This window comes from Rhinatrema bivittatum, chromosome 10 (assembly GCF_901001135.1).
Source record: "Rhinatrema bivittatum chromosome 10, aRhiBiv1.1, whole genome shotgun sequence".
Taxonomy (NCBI): Eukaryota; Metazoa; Chordata; class Amphibia; order Gymnophiona; family Rhinatrematidae; genus Rhinatrema; species Rhinatrema bivittatum.
This window is the reverse complement of record NC_042624.1, coordinates 939,829-956,564: the sequence shown is the minus strand read 5'-3', so window position 1 is coordinate 956,564 and position 16,736 is coordinate 939,829. Positions and strand designations below refer to the sequence as shown.

Below are 16,736 nucleotides of genomic sequence, written 5' to 3'. Positions count from 1 at the left end.
GATCTGTGCTCCTTCTTGTAGGGGACATATTGCGATAGTCAGAGTAGCGAGTGGACTAAACAATTTGCTATGACACTCTACTGTAGAAATGGCCACAATGGTGCCATCAAAGGTTTGGTGAAAGAAACCTATAAAATTTCTGGTCAGAAGTTGGGGATAAGAGAAGTCCAGAATCTCAACCCTTTCAATGAGTTTGGAGCTTGGAGAAGAGTTAAAGCCTGCCATCTGTCCCCAGTGCTTTAAAGTCATATGATGACTATAGAGGGCCTGTAGTGGTACTTCTGATACTTTATTAAAAGTAACTGATCCTGTTTTCATCATTAGGGTGGAAAGTTTCCCCGATCTGAGAAAGTAAACCCCTTACCCTGGAACTGTGTTTCAAATGGGGAAAGAAAACCCTTGTTGGAGTTCAAGGCAAGAATATAAGAACATAAGAAATTGCCATACTGGGTCAGACCAAGGGTCCCATCAAGACCAGCATCCTGTTTCCAACAGTGGCCAATCCAGGCTACAAGTACCTGACAAGTACCCAAAAACTAAGTCTATCCCATGCTACTGATGCTAGTAATAGCAGTGGCTATTTTCTAAGTCAACTTGATCAATAGCAGGTAATGGACTTCTCCTCCAAGAACTTATCCAAATCTTTTTAACCCCAGCTACACTAACTGCACTAACCACATCCCCTGGCAACAAATTCCAGAGTTTAATTGTGCATTGAGTGAAAAATAATTTTCTCGGATTAGTTTTAAATGTACTACATGCTAACTACATGGAGTGCTCCCTAGTCCTTCTATTATCTGAAAGAGTAAATAACCAATTCATATTTACCCATTCTAGACCTCTCATGATTTTAAAGAGCTCTGTCATATCCCCCCTCAGCCGTCTGAACAGCCCTAACCTCTTTAGTCTTTCCTCATAGGGGAGCTGTTCCATCCCCTTTATCATTTTGGTTGCCCTTCTCTGTACCTTCTCCATTGCAACTATATCTTTCCTGAGATGCGGTGACTAGAACTATACACAGTGTTCAAGGTGCGGTCTCACCATAGAGCAATAGAGACATTAAGACGTTTTTCATTTTATTCACCATTCCCTTCCTAATAATTCCTAACATTGTTTTCTTTTTTGACTGCCACAGCACACTGAGCTGACGATTTCAAAGTATTATGCACTATGATGCTTAGATCTCTTTCCTGGGCAGTAGCTCCTAATATGGAACCTCACAAATCTGCTATATTTTCTGAAGGGATTAATAAACATGTGAATAAAGGTGAGCAGGTAGATTTAGCGTATTTGGATTTTCAGAAGGCGTTTGACAAAGTTCCCCAAGAGAGGCTCTAAGAAAATTAAAAAGTCATGGGATAGGAGGTGATGTCCTTTTGTAGATTGCAAACTATCTAAAAGATCAGAAACAGAGAGGAGGATTAAATGGTCAATTTTCTCAGTGGAGAAAGGTAAACAGTGGAGTGCCTCAGGGATCTGTACTTGGACCAGTGCTTTTTAATATATTTATAAATGACCTGGAAAGGGGAATGATGAGTGAGGTGATCAGATTTGTAGATGACAGGAAATTATTTAGAGTTATTAAATCACAAGCGGACTGTGATTTTCAGGAGGACCTTGTGAGACTGGAAGACTGAGCATCCAAACGGTAGAAGAAATTTAATGTGGACAAGTGAAGGACACAGGGAAAAGTAGCCGACATTGTAGTTACACCTCCCTTTTACTTTGAAATAAGGGCTGTCACTGGCCCCTTACTCCTTCCATTCCCCCAATATTCAAACAAAATCATTGAGGGTATAGTGACCCCCAAATGCCTCCCCTCTCTCCCATTCTCCAAATATTACAAAAAATCATTGGTCTTCAGTGGAACCCCCCGATTCCCTTTTCTGTATCCCCAAACCTTAAAAAATTGCCCAGGATCCTGCATGCAAAGAGCTCATTAAATAGGGGAGGAAATCTGGGTAGGGCTATGCAAATAATCACGTATATTGCGCGATATACACTGTTTAATGCGGGTTAGAGCCCTGTTATTCCTTGATGCATTAGTCAGTTAGATTGAAAACCCTCTGGGAATAGGGAAATACCTGCAGTCCCTGAATATAATCCTCTTCAGAGTGTCTAAAGGCAGAAGCGAAATCAAAATAAAATAAATAGCAATGTACGGAAATGACAATCTTCTAGAATAGGAAATGTTTAACCCATCGCCAGTTTACGAAGTACCCCCTTCCTGGAATGTTTATTATAAGTAAAAGCTATGAACAATTTACTGAAAAAGGCAAAGCATAACATTGAATCATGTAGAACACAGACTGCTAAAAACCTTGGGGATTCACTGGGCTATTTATTTATTTATTTATTTACGATTTTTTTTTTTTTTTTTTTTTTTTTTAATATACCGACGTTCATTTCAAAAAGAGATATCACATCGGTTTACAATAAGGTACAATAGGTAATTCACTATCCCCTAAAAGGGCTTACAATCTAAAATTTTTGTACCTGAGGCTAAGAGATTACAAAAATAAAACCATCAAAATCAAAGTTCTTAACAATTAAGCAAAAGGTATAACAACGAGCATATTAAAGAAATAACACGAAGGGGTGCACAAAGGGGAGTACCCACAGACAACTCCATTACCTGAGATATGGAGCTCCTCAGACTGATGAAAGCCACTGATGGAATCCCATAGAAATATGCGGTTTTTGATTTACCTGGATCACTGTATAATCTATGTAGGTTGGATTCAAGATTATCCCATGTCACGTTCTGAGAGCAGCACCGATTTACTGAGATTTCTCTTCAGCAGAATAGAGAGTTACACAGTTTGTGAAAGGAGCATTAGCTTTTAATGTTTTCCATATTGGCACAGTGTAAGAAACTGATCACAACCAACACCCGCCCCCTGCCATAAACATACTGGACATTTTAACCAAAATGTCTATTTAAAGAAAAGCAGAAGGACCAGCATTCAGCTTACTTAAAATGTTTTTAATTGGCCCTTGGAGGTTTTTTTTCTATGATGCAACACAAACTTCATTTGAACTTTTTCTTCATAAAACATTTTAAACCCCTCTTCCTGGACTATAAAACCAAAGTCACTGGGGCTGTTACCTCTTCTCTATTAACTAATATATTTGAAGGTTGCTTATTCCTTTTTTATTGGACCAACATCACAGATATAATTCCTTGCTTCAGATGTGGAAAGGGAAGGATGTCATATCAAAAGCTCATGTACAATATCATTTGTGTGAATAAGGCTTGTTTAAGATAAAGCCTGTGCCAAGAGAAACAGTGTTCATTCAGCATTATCACTACCACGGACGTTTAAATCACTTGGTAGCTATGCCAGCAATATCAACAGATACGAAAAACATTAAATAGGCACTGAAACCCAGGAGGCAATCCAAGTCTAAGAGGAAAAACAAAATCACTTACAAAACCAAGTTTCAATTCTTAAAAACTTCTCTCCAAGTTGCACAGTTATCTTTCATCACGTAATGTAAGATAATGTATAATGACTAGACATTTAATCTACATTGTGGAAATTATACCTCAGTATATTGAGAACAGTAACCTGATCAGATATCAGGGACACATTTGTGCTTTTGCTGCCCCTAGGCACTGTCGGTTTCACAATTTCAACAATGCACTGCCCCATGGACTTCCGATTTCCCAACCATATCTCATGAATCCCAAATTCCTCTGTCACTCCTCTCTGCAGATCTACAACTTGATATCCAACCACCCATCCCTCCTGCAGCCCCATCACAGACCTCAGGACTCCTGCTCTTGCTCCAGAAATGAGTGAGCCCAGGGTCGGCGTCACACCAGGCTGGGTGCTCCCAGGCCATTTCTCCTCTTGGCTTCTGGGTCAGACAGGAGCTGTAAGTACAGGGCTGTGGCCTGACTAAGTCCATGTGGTCACTTCCATCTAATAACAGCTGAGCTAGAGTCAAAGTCTGGAGATCAAGGATAGCAGGTCCATGCAGGAATCAATTTGGTCAAATTGGTGGGAACAAAGGCAGCAAGATTAAAGGTTCATGGGGTGGGATGGGGAATGGGAAGAAACGTTGCCGCTCCCAGTATTGTGTTATCCTAGGCAAGGGTCCAGTGTACCTATTGGAAATTCTAGACCTGCTCGTTATAAATATGACTTCAATGAGGTATTAGGCCTACAAGAAAAAGACCTTGCCAGAGTCAGCAATCAAATAATTAAGAGAAGTTCTTATCAAGGATCTGGTTTACAAATTCTAAATGTATTCAGCAGGAAGGCCAAAAACACAAGAAATATCTATAAAATAGGACATAATAGCTTGGTCATGTGTTACAGCAAAAGCAGGGTAATTTTACTATTCTCTAGCTAGAATATAAGCATCTTTCTTCTATAGGTCTACATTTGCAACACAAAAATCTTCCCATCAATATTGCAGTAGGAATAAAGAAAATATTATCACCAACCTGCAACAGCGGCATCCATTTCATCGTCTTCCACAGATTCTTGGGCTTCAAAACCCAACAGAGGGGACAGTGGATAGGAGGCATTGAGATTCAAGCCCAGCATGAAATTATGCACTTTGCCTGCTCGTCCTTCACGGGTGTTGAAAAGAGCAGTGTCACTCACTAAGGCCATTAGCATTCGCTGAACCCAACTTGCTTGGTTGTTCCTATGGTACTCCTCTTCAGCCTCAGTGTTTTCAGTGCCTGCATACAAAATTACTGCAGTAATGAGTGACATGACAAAACAACTCAGCTATGAATAACTCACACAACAGGGTACATGGACTCGATCTGTTAACATAAGCTGGTCTACAGAAGGGTTATCCAAATAGTGTAGGATCTGCACCAAAATCCTTATAAGAAGACAATTAAGGACCTAAATATGTATAGCCTATGATAAAAATACACCTAAAAGGTATAAATAATGCACTAGAAGCAAACCAAAAGAATGCTCTAGAACAAAAGAGCACATGGGGAGAAACTCAGGAGTAATATTAAAAATTATTCATGGACAGGGTGATAGATGCCTGGAACAGTCTTCCAGTGGCGGTGATGGGGACAAAAAACAGTAACGGAATTCAAGAATGTATGGGATAGACACAGAAGATCTGTAGCTGCAAAGAAGTGAAGGGCGAGCCAGAGATTAACTTGAGGTCTATGCATTACACTAGGAAAGATTTTCATGCTCTCCCTGCTCATAAGGCAACTAGCTTGTGAGTGTCGTCTGTGTAGTGCTGCAATTAGAACCCAAAACTGTAAAACCTGGAGACTGTGATTAAAATCTTGAATGACTTCATCATGCCGAGTTTCAAATTTATTGCAAGATCTTTATAGCAAGAATCATATATCATCGTTAGCTGGTTTTCATAGGTCCTTTGTCCAAGGTGATGTAAAGAGCTCAACAACGGATACATATTGTATATGCAAAAATGAGAAATTCTATTTTGAACCTAATAAGGTTATAGCCTCCTAATTATCTCTTGCAAGAATATTTATAGTACAGTGTCTATTGACTCAATTGTTGAAGTAAACATAAGAACATAAGAAAATGCCATACTGGGTCAGACCAAGGGTCCATCAAGCCCAGCATCCTGTTTCCAACAGTGGCCAATCCAGGCCATAAGAACCTGGCAAGTACCCAAAAACTAAGTCTATTCCATGTTACCATTGCTAATGGCAGTGGCTATTCTCTAAGTGAACTTAATAGCAGGTAATGGACTTCTCCTCCAAGAACTTATCCAATCCTTTTTTAAACACAGCTATACTAACTGCACTAACCACATCCTCTGGCAACAAATTCCAGAGTTTAATTGTGCGTTGAGTAAAAAAGAACTTTCCCTGATTAGTTTTAAATGTGCCCCATGCTAACTTCATGGAGTGTACCCTAGTCTATTATCCGAAAGAGTAAATAACCGATTCACATCTACCCGTTCTAGACCTCTCATGATTTTAAACACCTCTATCATATCCCCCCTCAGTCGTCTCTTCTCCAAGCTGAAAAGTCCTAACCTCTTTAGTCTTTCCTCATAGGAGAGTTGTTCCATTCCCTTTATCATTTTGGTAGCCCTTCTCTGTACCTTCTAAATGATTCCAGAGTTTTGTGAGATTATCTGGATAGCTCCACACAAATCAATGGAGTTCCTGTGGATTGCCTAAAGAAATCTGGAAACCTAGTAACCTGGTCCACCATTCAGTGAGATACTGCCCCATGCCATACCTGGCTAGGAATGATTATATGACCACTCTTTGCCCGTGCATGGGGAGAGCCCCGAGGTTTCTAGGAGTTGTAGTGGGTGTTGGCACTTTTCCAGACTGAGTTCCAGAAGCAAGATATTCTAACACTTCTAAGGCTTAGCAGGGCAAATGTCCTTTGGACTGTGGTTGAAGACTGTTTTAAAAATAAAATGTCTATATCGGTTTACAATTCTGAAGAATGTTTGTTGATTGTGTTTAGGTGGCAGCTTGTTTTCTACCCTGCATCTGATTTTTATATTTTGCCGAATCGCAGCATATGATGAAATGTTAAGGTTCACGAGGTTCTTTGGCATGGACATGAGAACAGAATACCTTAACATCTGTGGTCCTCATGGGTATAACATGTTTACTGATGGCATCTTTCTAAATTAGAAAAAAATGTTTTCCCCCAACCTATTTTCAAAGATCCCTGTCGGCACAGTGACAGTGTTCAATATGTTCAGTAGCAGCAGCAGCAGCTTATGCAACTCTAATTTATCAATAGCTGATAAGGAATGGAGTATCCTTATAGCCACCTACGGTTATCAGCAAAACAGGACTCTTTCCACTGAGTTTAGGACAACCTCATCAGACCCGTTTATACCAAAATGAGCAAATAATATGATATGTCATGCCGGGTCAGACCAAGGTCCATTGAGCGCAGCATCCTATCTGACAGGGGTCACAAGTACCTGCTGCTCACTCCCAGGGGTAAGCACTGGCTAACAATCGTTTATCGACTTCTTCTCCAGGAGCTTGTCCAAACCTCCTTTAAACCCTACTTTGACCACATCCTCTGGCAACAGATTCCACAGCTTGATTGCATGCTTAGTGGAAAAAATATTTCCTAAAGTTTGTTTTAAAATGTCTGGCTGTTGGTTTCATTGTGTCAGCTTGATTAAATATTAATTGAAAGGGTAAATAACGATTTCCTGCTTACCTGTTCCACCCCACTCTTATAAAATCATGAGTGCGGTGGAACAGGTAAACAGGGAACGGTTATTTACCTCTATCATATCCCCTTCTCAGTCATCTCTTTTCCAAATCTGTAAGGTAGCTGTTCCACCCCTTTTATCATTTTTGTTGCCCTTCGCTGTACTTTTTCTGCTCCTACAATGTCTTGGAGATGGGGTGCCCAGAACCTGCACACAATACTCAAGCTGTGCTGGATATTCTCAGTTTTATTCTCCATTCGTTTCCAAATAAAGTTCTAGCATTCTATTTACTTTTTTCACTGCTGCTGCTGCTGCACACTGAGCGGAGGATTTCAATATACTGACCCCAAGGCTTCAGAGGTCCTTTTCCAGGATGGTGATTCCTAATAAAGAGCCCAGCATTGTATTGCAATTATTTTTCCCCATGTACATTACTTGTTCACATTAAATTTCATCTGGCATGTAGACGACCAGTCTCCTCATATCCCAAGTCCCTTCTGTAATTCCTCACAATCTGCTGCAGATTTAATAACTTTGAAGACTTTTGCATCATCTGCCTTTTTGTTGGCAGTCATTTGGTCTTCTTTCAACTTTTCATTACTAAGGTGTGCCAAGAAAAAATTTGATACGAAGCTTGAGACAGAGGTAATAACTAAGAAAAAAGCAAAAAGCCTGCAGGGAATCGGCTGGACTTCTAGATGACAAAGGGCTAATGACATAAAATCTACTAGACTTATTTCCACAACCAACAGAGCCCTTTCCCTCGCAGGCCCCACCCTTTGGAACTCCATGCCTCTTGACCTACACACTGAAACCTCCACATCCAACTTCAAAAAGAAACTTAAAACCTGGCTCTTCCTCCAAGCCTACCCCCTTTCATCATCACTTACTAACCCTCCCCTTTCAGGACCCACATTTATTTTATTTATTTATTTTAATTTTTTCTATACCGGCAATCGTGATAACATCACATCAAGCCGGTTTACAATAAACAATGGGGTAATAACCGGAACCAAGAACAAATATGTAATATACATATTATAAATGCAGTTACAATAAACAAGGAAACATGCAACTGGGAGTAAGAAGAAGAAAAGATAGTAACTTTAACATGGTGTATAAACCTGTAGAAGGTAAAGTTTAAAAAAAAAAAAAAAAAAAAAAAAAAAAAAAAAAATTAATTGTATAATTTACAATGAGTTGTTCAGTTCAAAAATGCAGTTTTTAATAATAAAGAAGAAATCATAAGTAATGAAGATACTGGGTGTTTATAAAGTTTAGAAGAAGATTATCAGGATGGTTATAAAAGAAAATTGTTGCTTGGAATTTGAAAATCAGAGAGAATTATTTTTAGTCTGAGTCTGGGAAGGCTTGTTTGAAAAGCCATGTTTTGAGTCTTTTTCTGAATGTCAATAAGCAGGGTTCTTGTCTAAGTTCCGTTGGTATGGAGTTCCAAAGAGTGGGTCCTGCTGTGGAGAAAGCCCTATCTCTATAAGTTATGTGGAAGGAAGTTTTGGAGGGCGGTACCTGCAGAGACTCTTTGTAGTACTCTCTTATGGGTCTGGAGGAAGTATGCTTTATGAAAGGGATTTGTAGGTTGAGAGGAGCGATTTGTTGGATGGATTTATAGATTATGGTGATTGACTTATAAAGAATTCTGAAATGGATTGGCAGCCAGTGTAAATCTTTAAGGATCGGGGTGATGTGCTCTCTTCTCCTTGTATTTGTTAGAATTCTAGCTGCCGTATTTTGAACCATTTGTAGCGGTTTGGTATGTGCTGATGGGGTACCTAATAATAAAGAATTGCAATAGTCTAGCTTGGAGAAGATTATTGCTTGTAGGATAGTCCTGTAGTCATGAAAGTGGAACAGTGGTCTTATTCTTTTTAGAACATTCAGTTTATGGAAGCAGTCTTTAGTGGTTTGATTTATGAAAGCTTTTAGGTTAAGCCTATTATCGATTATTGCGCCCAAATCTCTTACTTTTATTGTTTGTAGATTAGTTGGAAAGATTGAGGGGGTGTGGCTTATTTCAGATGATATGAGAAGAAGTTCTGTTTTTGAGGAATTTAGGATTAAATTCATACTGGAAAGGAGGGAGTTGATTTCTTGCAGACAATATTCCCAAAGATCGAGGGTTTTTTTTATGGATTCTTTGATTGGTATCACAATCTGGACATCATCTGCATAAAGGTAGTGTTTAAGGTTCAAATTATTTAATAGATGGCAGAGAGGGAGGAGGTAGATGTTAAAGAGGGTGGGAGAGAGGGATGAACCTTGGGGAACTCCTTGAGATGAAGGGTAGCATTTAGATTCTTTACTGTGTATTTTTACCTTGAAGCCTCTATTTTCAAGAATGAGTGGAACCAGGACAGTGCAGAGCCTGTTATGCCGATGTTCAATAGTTGGTTAAGGAGCATGGAGTGGTTAACAGTATCAAAGGCGGCTGAGAGGTCCAAGAGAATCAAAAGGTAGGACTGGCCTTTATCTAGGCCTAGGATGAGGTAGTCTGTTAAGGAAATTAGTAGAGATTCTGTGCTTAACGATTTCCTGAAGCCATATTGTGAAGGGTGGAGAATTTTGTGGTCTTCCAGGTAGTCTGATAATTGAGAATTAACCAATTTTTCCATGACTTTAGCAATGAATGGGAGGTTTGAGATAGGGCGAAAGTTGGAGGGGTTGTCTGGATCTAACTTTGGGTTTTTTAAGAGCGGTTTGATTGATGCCATTTTGAGGTCGTCAGGGTAGAGTCCTTTAGATAAAGAGCAGTTTATTATGTCTGCCAGAGCTTTGGATATGGTGTCCGGAATAAGGAGGAGTAATTTGGAAGGGATTTGGTCTAATGGGTGTGTCGATGGTTTCATCTTTTTCAGTATTCTAAGGATCTCAGAAATTGTAATTGGTTCAAATGAATTGAGTGAGATGTGTTTGTTATGGTGTATATATGTGCTGTGTGAGGAAGAAGTATTGGGCGAATTTTTAGAAAGGAGGTTAGCTATTTTGTTGTTGAAGAAGAGAGCGAGCTCCTCTGCTTTTTCTTGTGCTTTGTTAAATGGAATGTCAGGAGTTTGGATTTGAGTTAAATTAGAGACGTAGGTAAAAAGGGCTTTAGCATCAAAGATCATATGATGGATCTTATGAGCATAGAAGTCTCTTTTGATTTTTTGCAAGGAATTTTTGTAGTTGTGGAGAGCAAGTTTGTAGGTAGAAAGGGTGGACGCTGAAGGAGATTTGCGCCATTTGCTTTCTTTCCGTCTGAGGGAAAGTTTTAGATTTTGTAGTTCTTCATTAAACCAAGGTTGTTTTTTTGGAATGTTGTGTTTTAGTTTTTTTGTTATTAGAGGACAGAGTTTATTAGCTGCAGTTTCTGTAATATTATTCCATGAGTGAAGTGCTGAATTTGGAGAGGAAAGGTCCATGTGGGGTAGTTCTAAGACTAGGTGGTTGTGGAGGTCCTCGGATGCACAAATTTTCCTGTAGGAGAATTGTTGAGGAGGGGCGGGGTGCTGTTTTTTTTGTGCCAGTGTGATGGTGGTTGAGATTAGCGAGTGGTCCGACCAGGGTATTGGTTTGCAGATCGGTTGAGTTGAATTAGCAATACCAGAATTGGTGAAGATAAGGTCCAATATATGACCTGCTTTATGGGTGGGTTTCTTGATAATCTGATTGAAACCTAAAGCAGACAAGGCGGTAATGAAAGTTTTCCCATTTGTAGATAGAGATGGATTGTTGACATGTAAATTGAAGTCACCAAGTATAATTGCTGGAGAATCTAAATTAATGTGGGAGACTATTAGTTCCAGAAGAGGAGAGGCATCTAAGTCAAGAAGGCCTGGGGGAGCATATACAAGAAGGATTTGGAGATGGTTTGATTTGAAAAGGCCTGTTTCCAGTTTGGTAGAAGAGTTAACAGAGTATTGGGTGAAATTCAAATCTTTTTTGGTAGCAAGAAGAATTCCTCCACCTTTTCTTTTCTGTCGGGGAATGGAGAAGAAGTCATATGAATGAGTAGGTAATTGGTTAATTAGAGCAGTGTCTGTTGATTTGAGCCAAGTTTCTGTTATGGCGCAAACGTCTGGATTTTCTTCTAGGAGAAGATCATTGAGAATGGGGGTTTTCTTAGTGATGGATTGTGCGTTGAATAGAAATAATGAGAATAATGTTAGTCCAAGCAATTGTGTAAAAGGGGAAGCCATGATGGGGATGAGGGCTTTATAGGTGTGAGGATGAGAAGTCCCAAGATAATTACTAATTGCATTGTGTCTTCTGTGATGAAGAATCGGAATTGGGAGACCGCGGAGCATGATGGTTAGAGTATGTCAGAGGTCTAATTGTTATTGTAGAAGAGTAATGTTAGAGATCTGCTATGTGAATGGTGTAGAGAGGTAGGAATATTCACGGTGGTTGATTGTGATTGAGGCTTGAGTGAGAGGTGGAGTATGATTGAGGGTAGCTTGTAGACTTAGAGAGTAGATGAGTGAATTAAAGAACTGGTAGTTGAAGATGAGATGTGGATGTTCAGGATCAAACTTCACGTGCTTGTTGAAAGCTGAGTGCTTGGAGGTTGCTGTTTGATGCTGGTTGAAAGCTGAGTGCGGTAGTACACTTTTCTGGACGTTCTGCAGTGTAGGAGCAGGAACTAGGGTTGTAAATGGGCCTTTGATAGATTTCAACAGCTCCGAGTTGGAGGGAGCGATTGGACTCTCAATGATGTGGGGTGGGGAGATTGACCAGCTTGAGAACCTGAAGGGCTGAGCCGTATCAGGTTCCTATATAGGGGCTGTCCTGCGGGGCTACACTAAGGGGCACACAAAGGGGCAGGCCCCTTTGTTGTGCTCCTTCGGTGCGCGACGCAGGCGCGCGGCGCCTGGGTAGCAGTGAGTTTAAATGTCCCTCTCAGCGTCTGATAGGCCGAGATCAGAAAGTGGGCGGGACTTCGGGCTGACGTCGGCAGCGTGATCGGTGGCCGGATTCGCCGGGGGCAAGGGAGAATCGAATGGCCTTACCCCGACGGGTCTGGGCGCCGATCGCGCAGGCCTCTCTCCTCTCGATCACGGCAGCAGCGGCAGCAGCAGCAGCGGAGGTCCGTAGATGTTAGCAACGGCGCCTGGGGAGCAGTGAGTTTAAATGTCCCTCTCAGCGTCTGATAGGCCGAGATCAGAAAGTGGGCGGGACTTCGGGCTGACGTCGGCAGCGTGATCGGTGGCCGGATTCGCCGGGGGCAAGGGAGAATCGAATGGCCTTACCCCGACGGGTCTGGGCGCCGATCGCGCAGGCCTCTCTCCTCTCGATCACATCTAACACTTGCCCCCTCTAGCCCTCCTCTCCCGTCTTCTCTCTCCTAATCAAGAACCAGAAATAAATACAAATGCATCACTTAACCTTGTATATAAAGAATGTTATATAACCTTGTATATAACCTCATATATTACGAGTGTTGTATACGGGGTTATATAACCTTGTATATAACCTTGTATATAACAAATGTTTCGCTAAACCCTGTACATAACCTTTCCCTCTGTGTCATTGTTTTACTCCTTCCCTGCCCCTTCCTATGTCACTCCTAGTTGAATCCCTCCTTTCTAATTTATCTAGTTTTTGCCCTGTTACTGCGTTCTATTGTTTATTGTTCTTTGTCAAGGCAATGCCTATATATACATTGGTTGTAAGTTACATGTAAACCGACACGATGTGCAAACGGTTGTCGGTATATAAAACCGTTTAAATAAATAAATAAATAAAATGGGATGCTCGGGGAGGAGGAAAGGAAATCGCAGAAAAACTAAAAGAATTCTTTGCCACGGTTTTTACCGAGCAGGATGCTGGGGGTCATACCCACGCCGAAAATATTCTTTGATGGTGATTATTCTGAGCAACTAAAGCGAATCACTGTGAAATGGAGATATACATACATACATACATACATACATACATACATACATACATACATAAATAAATAAATGGGATGCTCGGGGAGGAGGAAAGGAAATCGCAGAAAAACTAAAAGAATTCTTTGCCATGGTTTTTACCGAGCAGGATGCTGGGGGTCATACCCACGCCGAAAATATTCTTTGATGGTGATTATTCTGAGCAACTAAAGCGAATCACTGTGAAATGGAGATATAATAGATCAAACTGACAGAAACATCTCAGCAGGACTGGATTACATCCACCCCAAACTTCTAAAAGAACTCAAACATCAAACTGCATTATCTGTTACTCCGAAGCCTGGAGGACGGCCAATGTAATGCCGATTTTTAAAAGTTTCGCGGGGTAATCTGGGAAACTATAAACCAGTGAGCTTTACATCTCTGTTAGACTTCAGACGCCTCCTCAGCTTCAGAAGCTCATGGCGCAGCAGGGATCTGCCACTGCATGCTCTGACGCGCATATTACTAGGACCCGGCGAAGAGACACATAGGGCATGCATGCCCATCTGGTGGGAGAGTCAAGTAGCTGCCCCGATGATAATGTCACACGTTCAAGACTTCTTAGCCTGTCTAGACCTGGAATTCTTGCCTTGGAAATCGGTTCCTTGGCCTGTTTCTGGTTCCTGCCTCACTTGCTGTGTGCCTGGACAAGGATGCTGCTCCTGTTTGCTTGATGCCTGTCTCGAGCTTAGACCGTTCTGGATCCTGCTTGCCCACTGCCTGCCTCGACCCTGGACCAGTTACTGGAGTCTCCTTCCCCGCTACCTGCCTTGACCCCGGACAAGTTACTGGATTCTGCTTGCCCACTGCCTGCCTTGACCCCGGACAAGTTACTGGATTCTGCTTGCCCATTGCCTGCCTTGACCCCGGACAAGTTACTGGATTCTGCTTGCCCATTGCCTGCCTTGACCCCGGATCAGTTTCTGAATTCTGCTTGCCCGCTGCCTGCCTTGACCCTGGACTGCCTCCTGGCTTCTGCTTGTGCCTGATTGTGTCTTGGGATCCTCCTGTGGTCAGGCTCATCGGTGGTGCTTCTTGTTGCCTCACCACACAGGGGTCCATATCATTGCCTGTAATCTGAAAGGGCTTATGGAGTGGCTGGAGGGCTACCCCCTTGACACCAGCAAGGGTTGCCCTCCTAACAATCTAATTTATCAGTGTTTATGCTCTTGACTATTTTTCTCATTTGAATCTGCTTTCCATTTATGATAGATGCCCTTTTGGCTTTAATTGCCTCTTTCACCTTGCCATTAAAATCTACTGGCAGTCATTTGATATTCCTTCAACCTTTTTTTTTAATACATGAAATACATTAATTGTATTAACTTAATTCTGAAGATATTTATATGATCCATATTGATACATATTTGCATTACTACATAGAGGGTAGGAGTTGTTCAAACCCAGATTATAATAATAAGCATTTAATCATCCCCTTCTCAAACAAAAACGGCGTGCTTGCCTTATTAGATCACTTGAGTGTTAAGAAATAAAGGTCAAAAACAAAAATAGTCCAGTAAAAAGATATTACCTTATGTAATATTATATTTCTTGCCTTCAGGAGACAACACTCTCTTGCTCAGTTCAAAACACATCTGAGGATGGGATTGTTATCTAAAGAACGCTAGTCAAGAAATGTGCTAAGTTAGTCCAATAAAAAGGTATCACCTTATACTGTACAATATGTTTTTGTTATTGACCTTTCTACCCCACACAAATGAGAAACATCCAACGAAAAACTGTCATACCTTTTGGTTCCTGTGATTCATCGTCGCTGTCTGAACTGTCCATGCAGACAATATGCTTTGGCTTAATATTTTCTATTGAAAAAAGAAAGATATAAGGTCAGCTATTACTAAAAGGACTTGTAGAACTGTGTTTCATATCCTTTTGACTTTACAGATTCCTCATTTTATAAAAATTTCAATTAATCAAAGAGTGGACGCTTTAAAACTGTGAAATTCATTTTAACTAGCATTTTTAGCTCACTTTTCATTGAGATATGTTTAGATAACAGAGGTCGACGTTTGAAGGCTTTGTCCCACTAGTTGGTGGGATCAGCGAGACAAGAGCCAAGATAGAAATATTCGCCCCCCCCCCCCCCACTGAGCAGATAAATATTGCATGCACAAAATTTAAACAGATAAAAAACAGAGGTGGTGGCAGAGGCATTTGGAGGAGAGGGCCAAATTTTAGCCCAAACCGCACATATTCAGGTGAATTTTCAAAAGAGTTATACATGTAAATGTAACATACTATCGTAGCAATTTTCAAAAGCCATTTACACCTTGGCACAATCAAGAAATTACAAAATTTTTAAAAAGTGCTAAGAAATAAAGACCTTGAAGAAAAAAATGTTACTTTACAAAATGTAACTTCCTATAGAATGTGTCTGGGGCAATACAGAAATCTGTTCAATAAAACCAAAAAAGATTACTATTCCAAAAAAAAAAAAAAAGGCCATGACATAAAATTCAACCCCAAAATTCTGTTTACTACAGTAAATAACTTGGCTAAAAACAATTTCTTTTCTATGGGACTATCCTCTAGATGTAACTAGTTTGCTAACTTTCGTATGGACAAAATCTCTACCTTATCTAACACCATTGTCTTAAATGATGGAAATAATATTCAGTCTCAATCCTTTTGCTCCACATCTTGGTCCAAGTTTGAACTGGTATCCCACCTTAAAGTACAACGCCTGAGAAAACAGATTCCAACAAAATATTTAAAACTACTAGCTGGGACTACCTCTAGTAGTACCGTAAAACTAACTAATCTATCTTTATCTGGACTTAAAATTGCATCTTAAAATCTCATCAGACAGATATCTCAATCCTGAACAACTTCAGGCCCAATTTTACTTTACCGTTCTTGGCTAAAATCAAAGAGAAGGTTGTCTCTATGCAATTATTATTCAAAAATTAGTAAATAATGAAAACTCTGTTTGGTTAGGAGCTGCCCTGCATTTCCAAATCCCACAAAGAAACTTAAGATCAGCTAATAAGGGTCTGTTATCTATTCCCATCTACGCAAAGTGCCCATCTCTCTGAAGTCAGGGAGAGAGCTATTTCGATCACAGGTCCGAAGTTATGGAGCACCTTACCTGAAGATGAACTTTTAAGAAGGGTTAAACACTTGATTATTCAAAACAGCTTTTGAATCAAGTTAATTTTCTGCCCAGGTGGAAAGAGTATTGCAGAAACAAATTGAAAGTAATATGGAATAGAAAGAAGTTTTTCTATTTCAGCAGCTGCACCGCCAAGTCGTTGTATTTAGATTTTTGTTTTGTTTTTAATTCTGTTTTATGTCTTTATTTTATTGTCTTTTTACTTTGTTAATTTATGAATGTCTTTTTGTGAACTGCCATGACTATTTATATTTATATACAGAACGGTGGTATATAAATAAAATAAAAAAATAAGTGTATTTAACACAGGTAAAACCAATTGACAATTCAATTTTCAAAAGCCCACTTATATGAGTAATTTCCATTTACTCTTGCAAAATCCAGTTTAAGTGTGTAAATGCTTTTGAAGATCAGGCCCATTGAGTACTCTCCAACTAAAGTTACATGCATAATTATAGCATGTAACTTTAGCTGGAGAATACAGAAAAATAGCTGTCCTAAAATTAGCTTGA

The 16,736-nt window shown here is 40.2% G+C and overlaps 1 protein-coding gene across 3 annotated transcripts in view; it reads right to left on the bottom strand.

Moving 5' to 3' along the window:
* The window catches only part of PLA2G4A (phospholipase A2 group IVA), a 167,333-nt gene that overhangs the window by 27,599 nt on the left and 122,998 nt on the right, over window positions 1–16,736 (bottom strand). For all 3 annotated transcript variants that reach the window (XM_029618209.1, XM_029618210.1, XM_029618211.1), the window contains 2 exons: window positions 14,843–14,914; window positions 4,457–4,699 (listed from right to left, as the gene is read on the bottom strand). In XM_029618209.1, coding sequence (XP_029474069.1) covers window positions 4,457–4,699; window positions 14,843–14,914 — 315 coding nt within the window. The remainder of the gene's footprint in view (window positions 1–4,456; window positions 4,700–14,842; window positions 14,915–16,736) is intronic.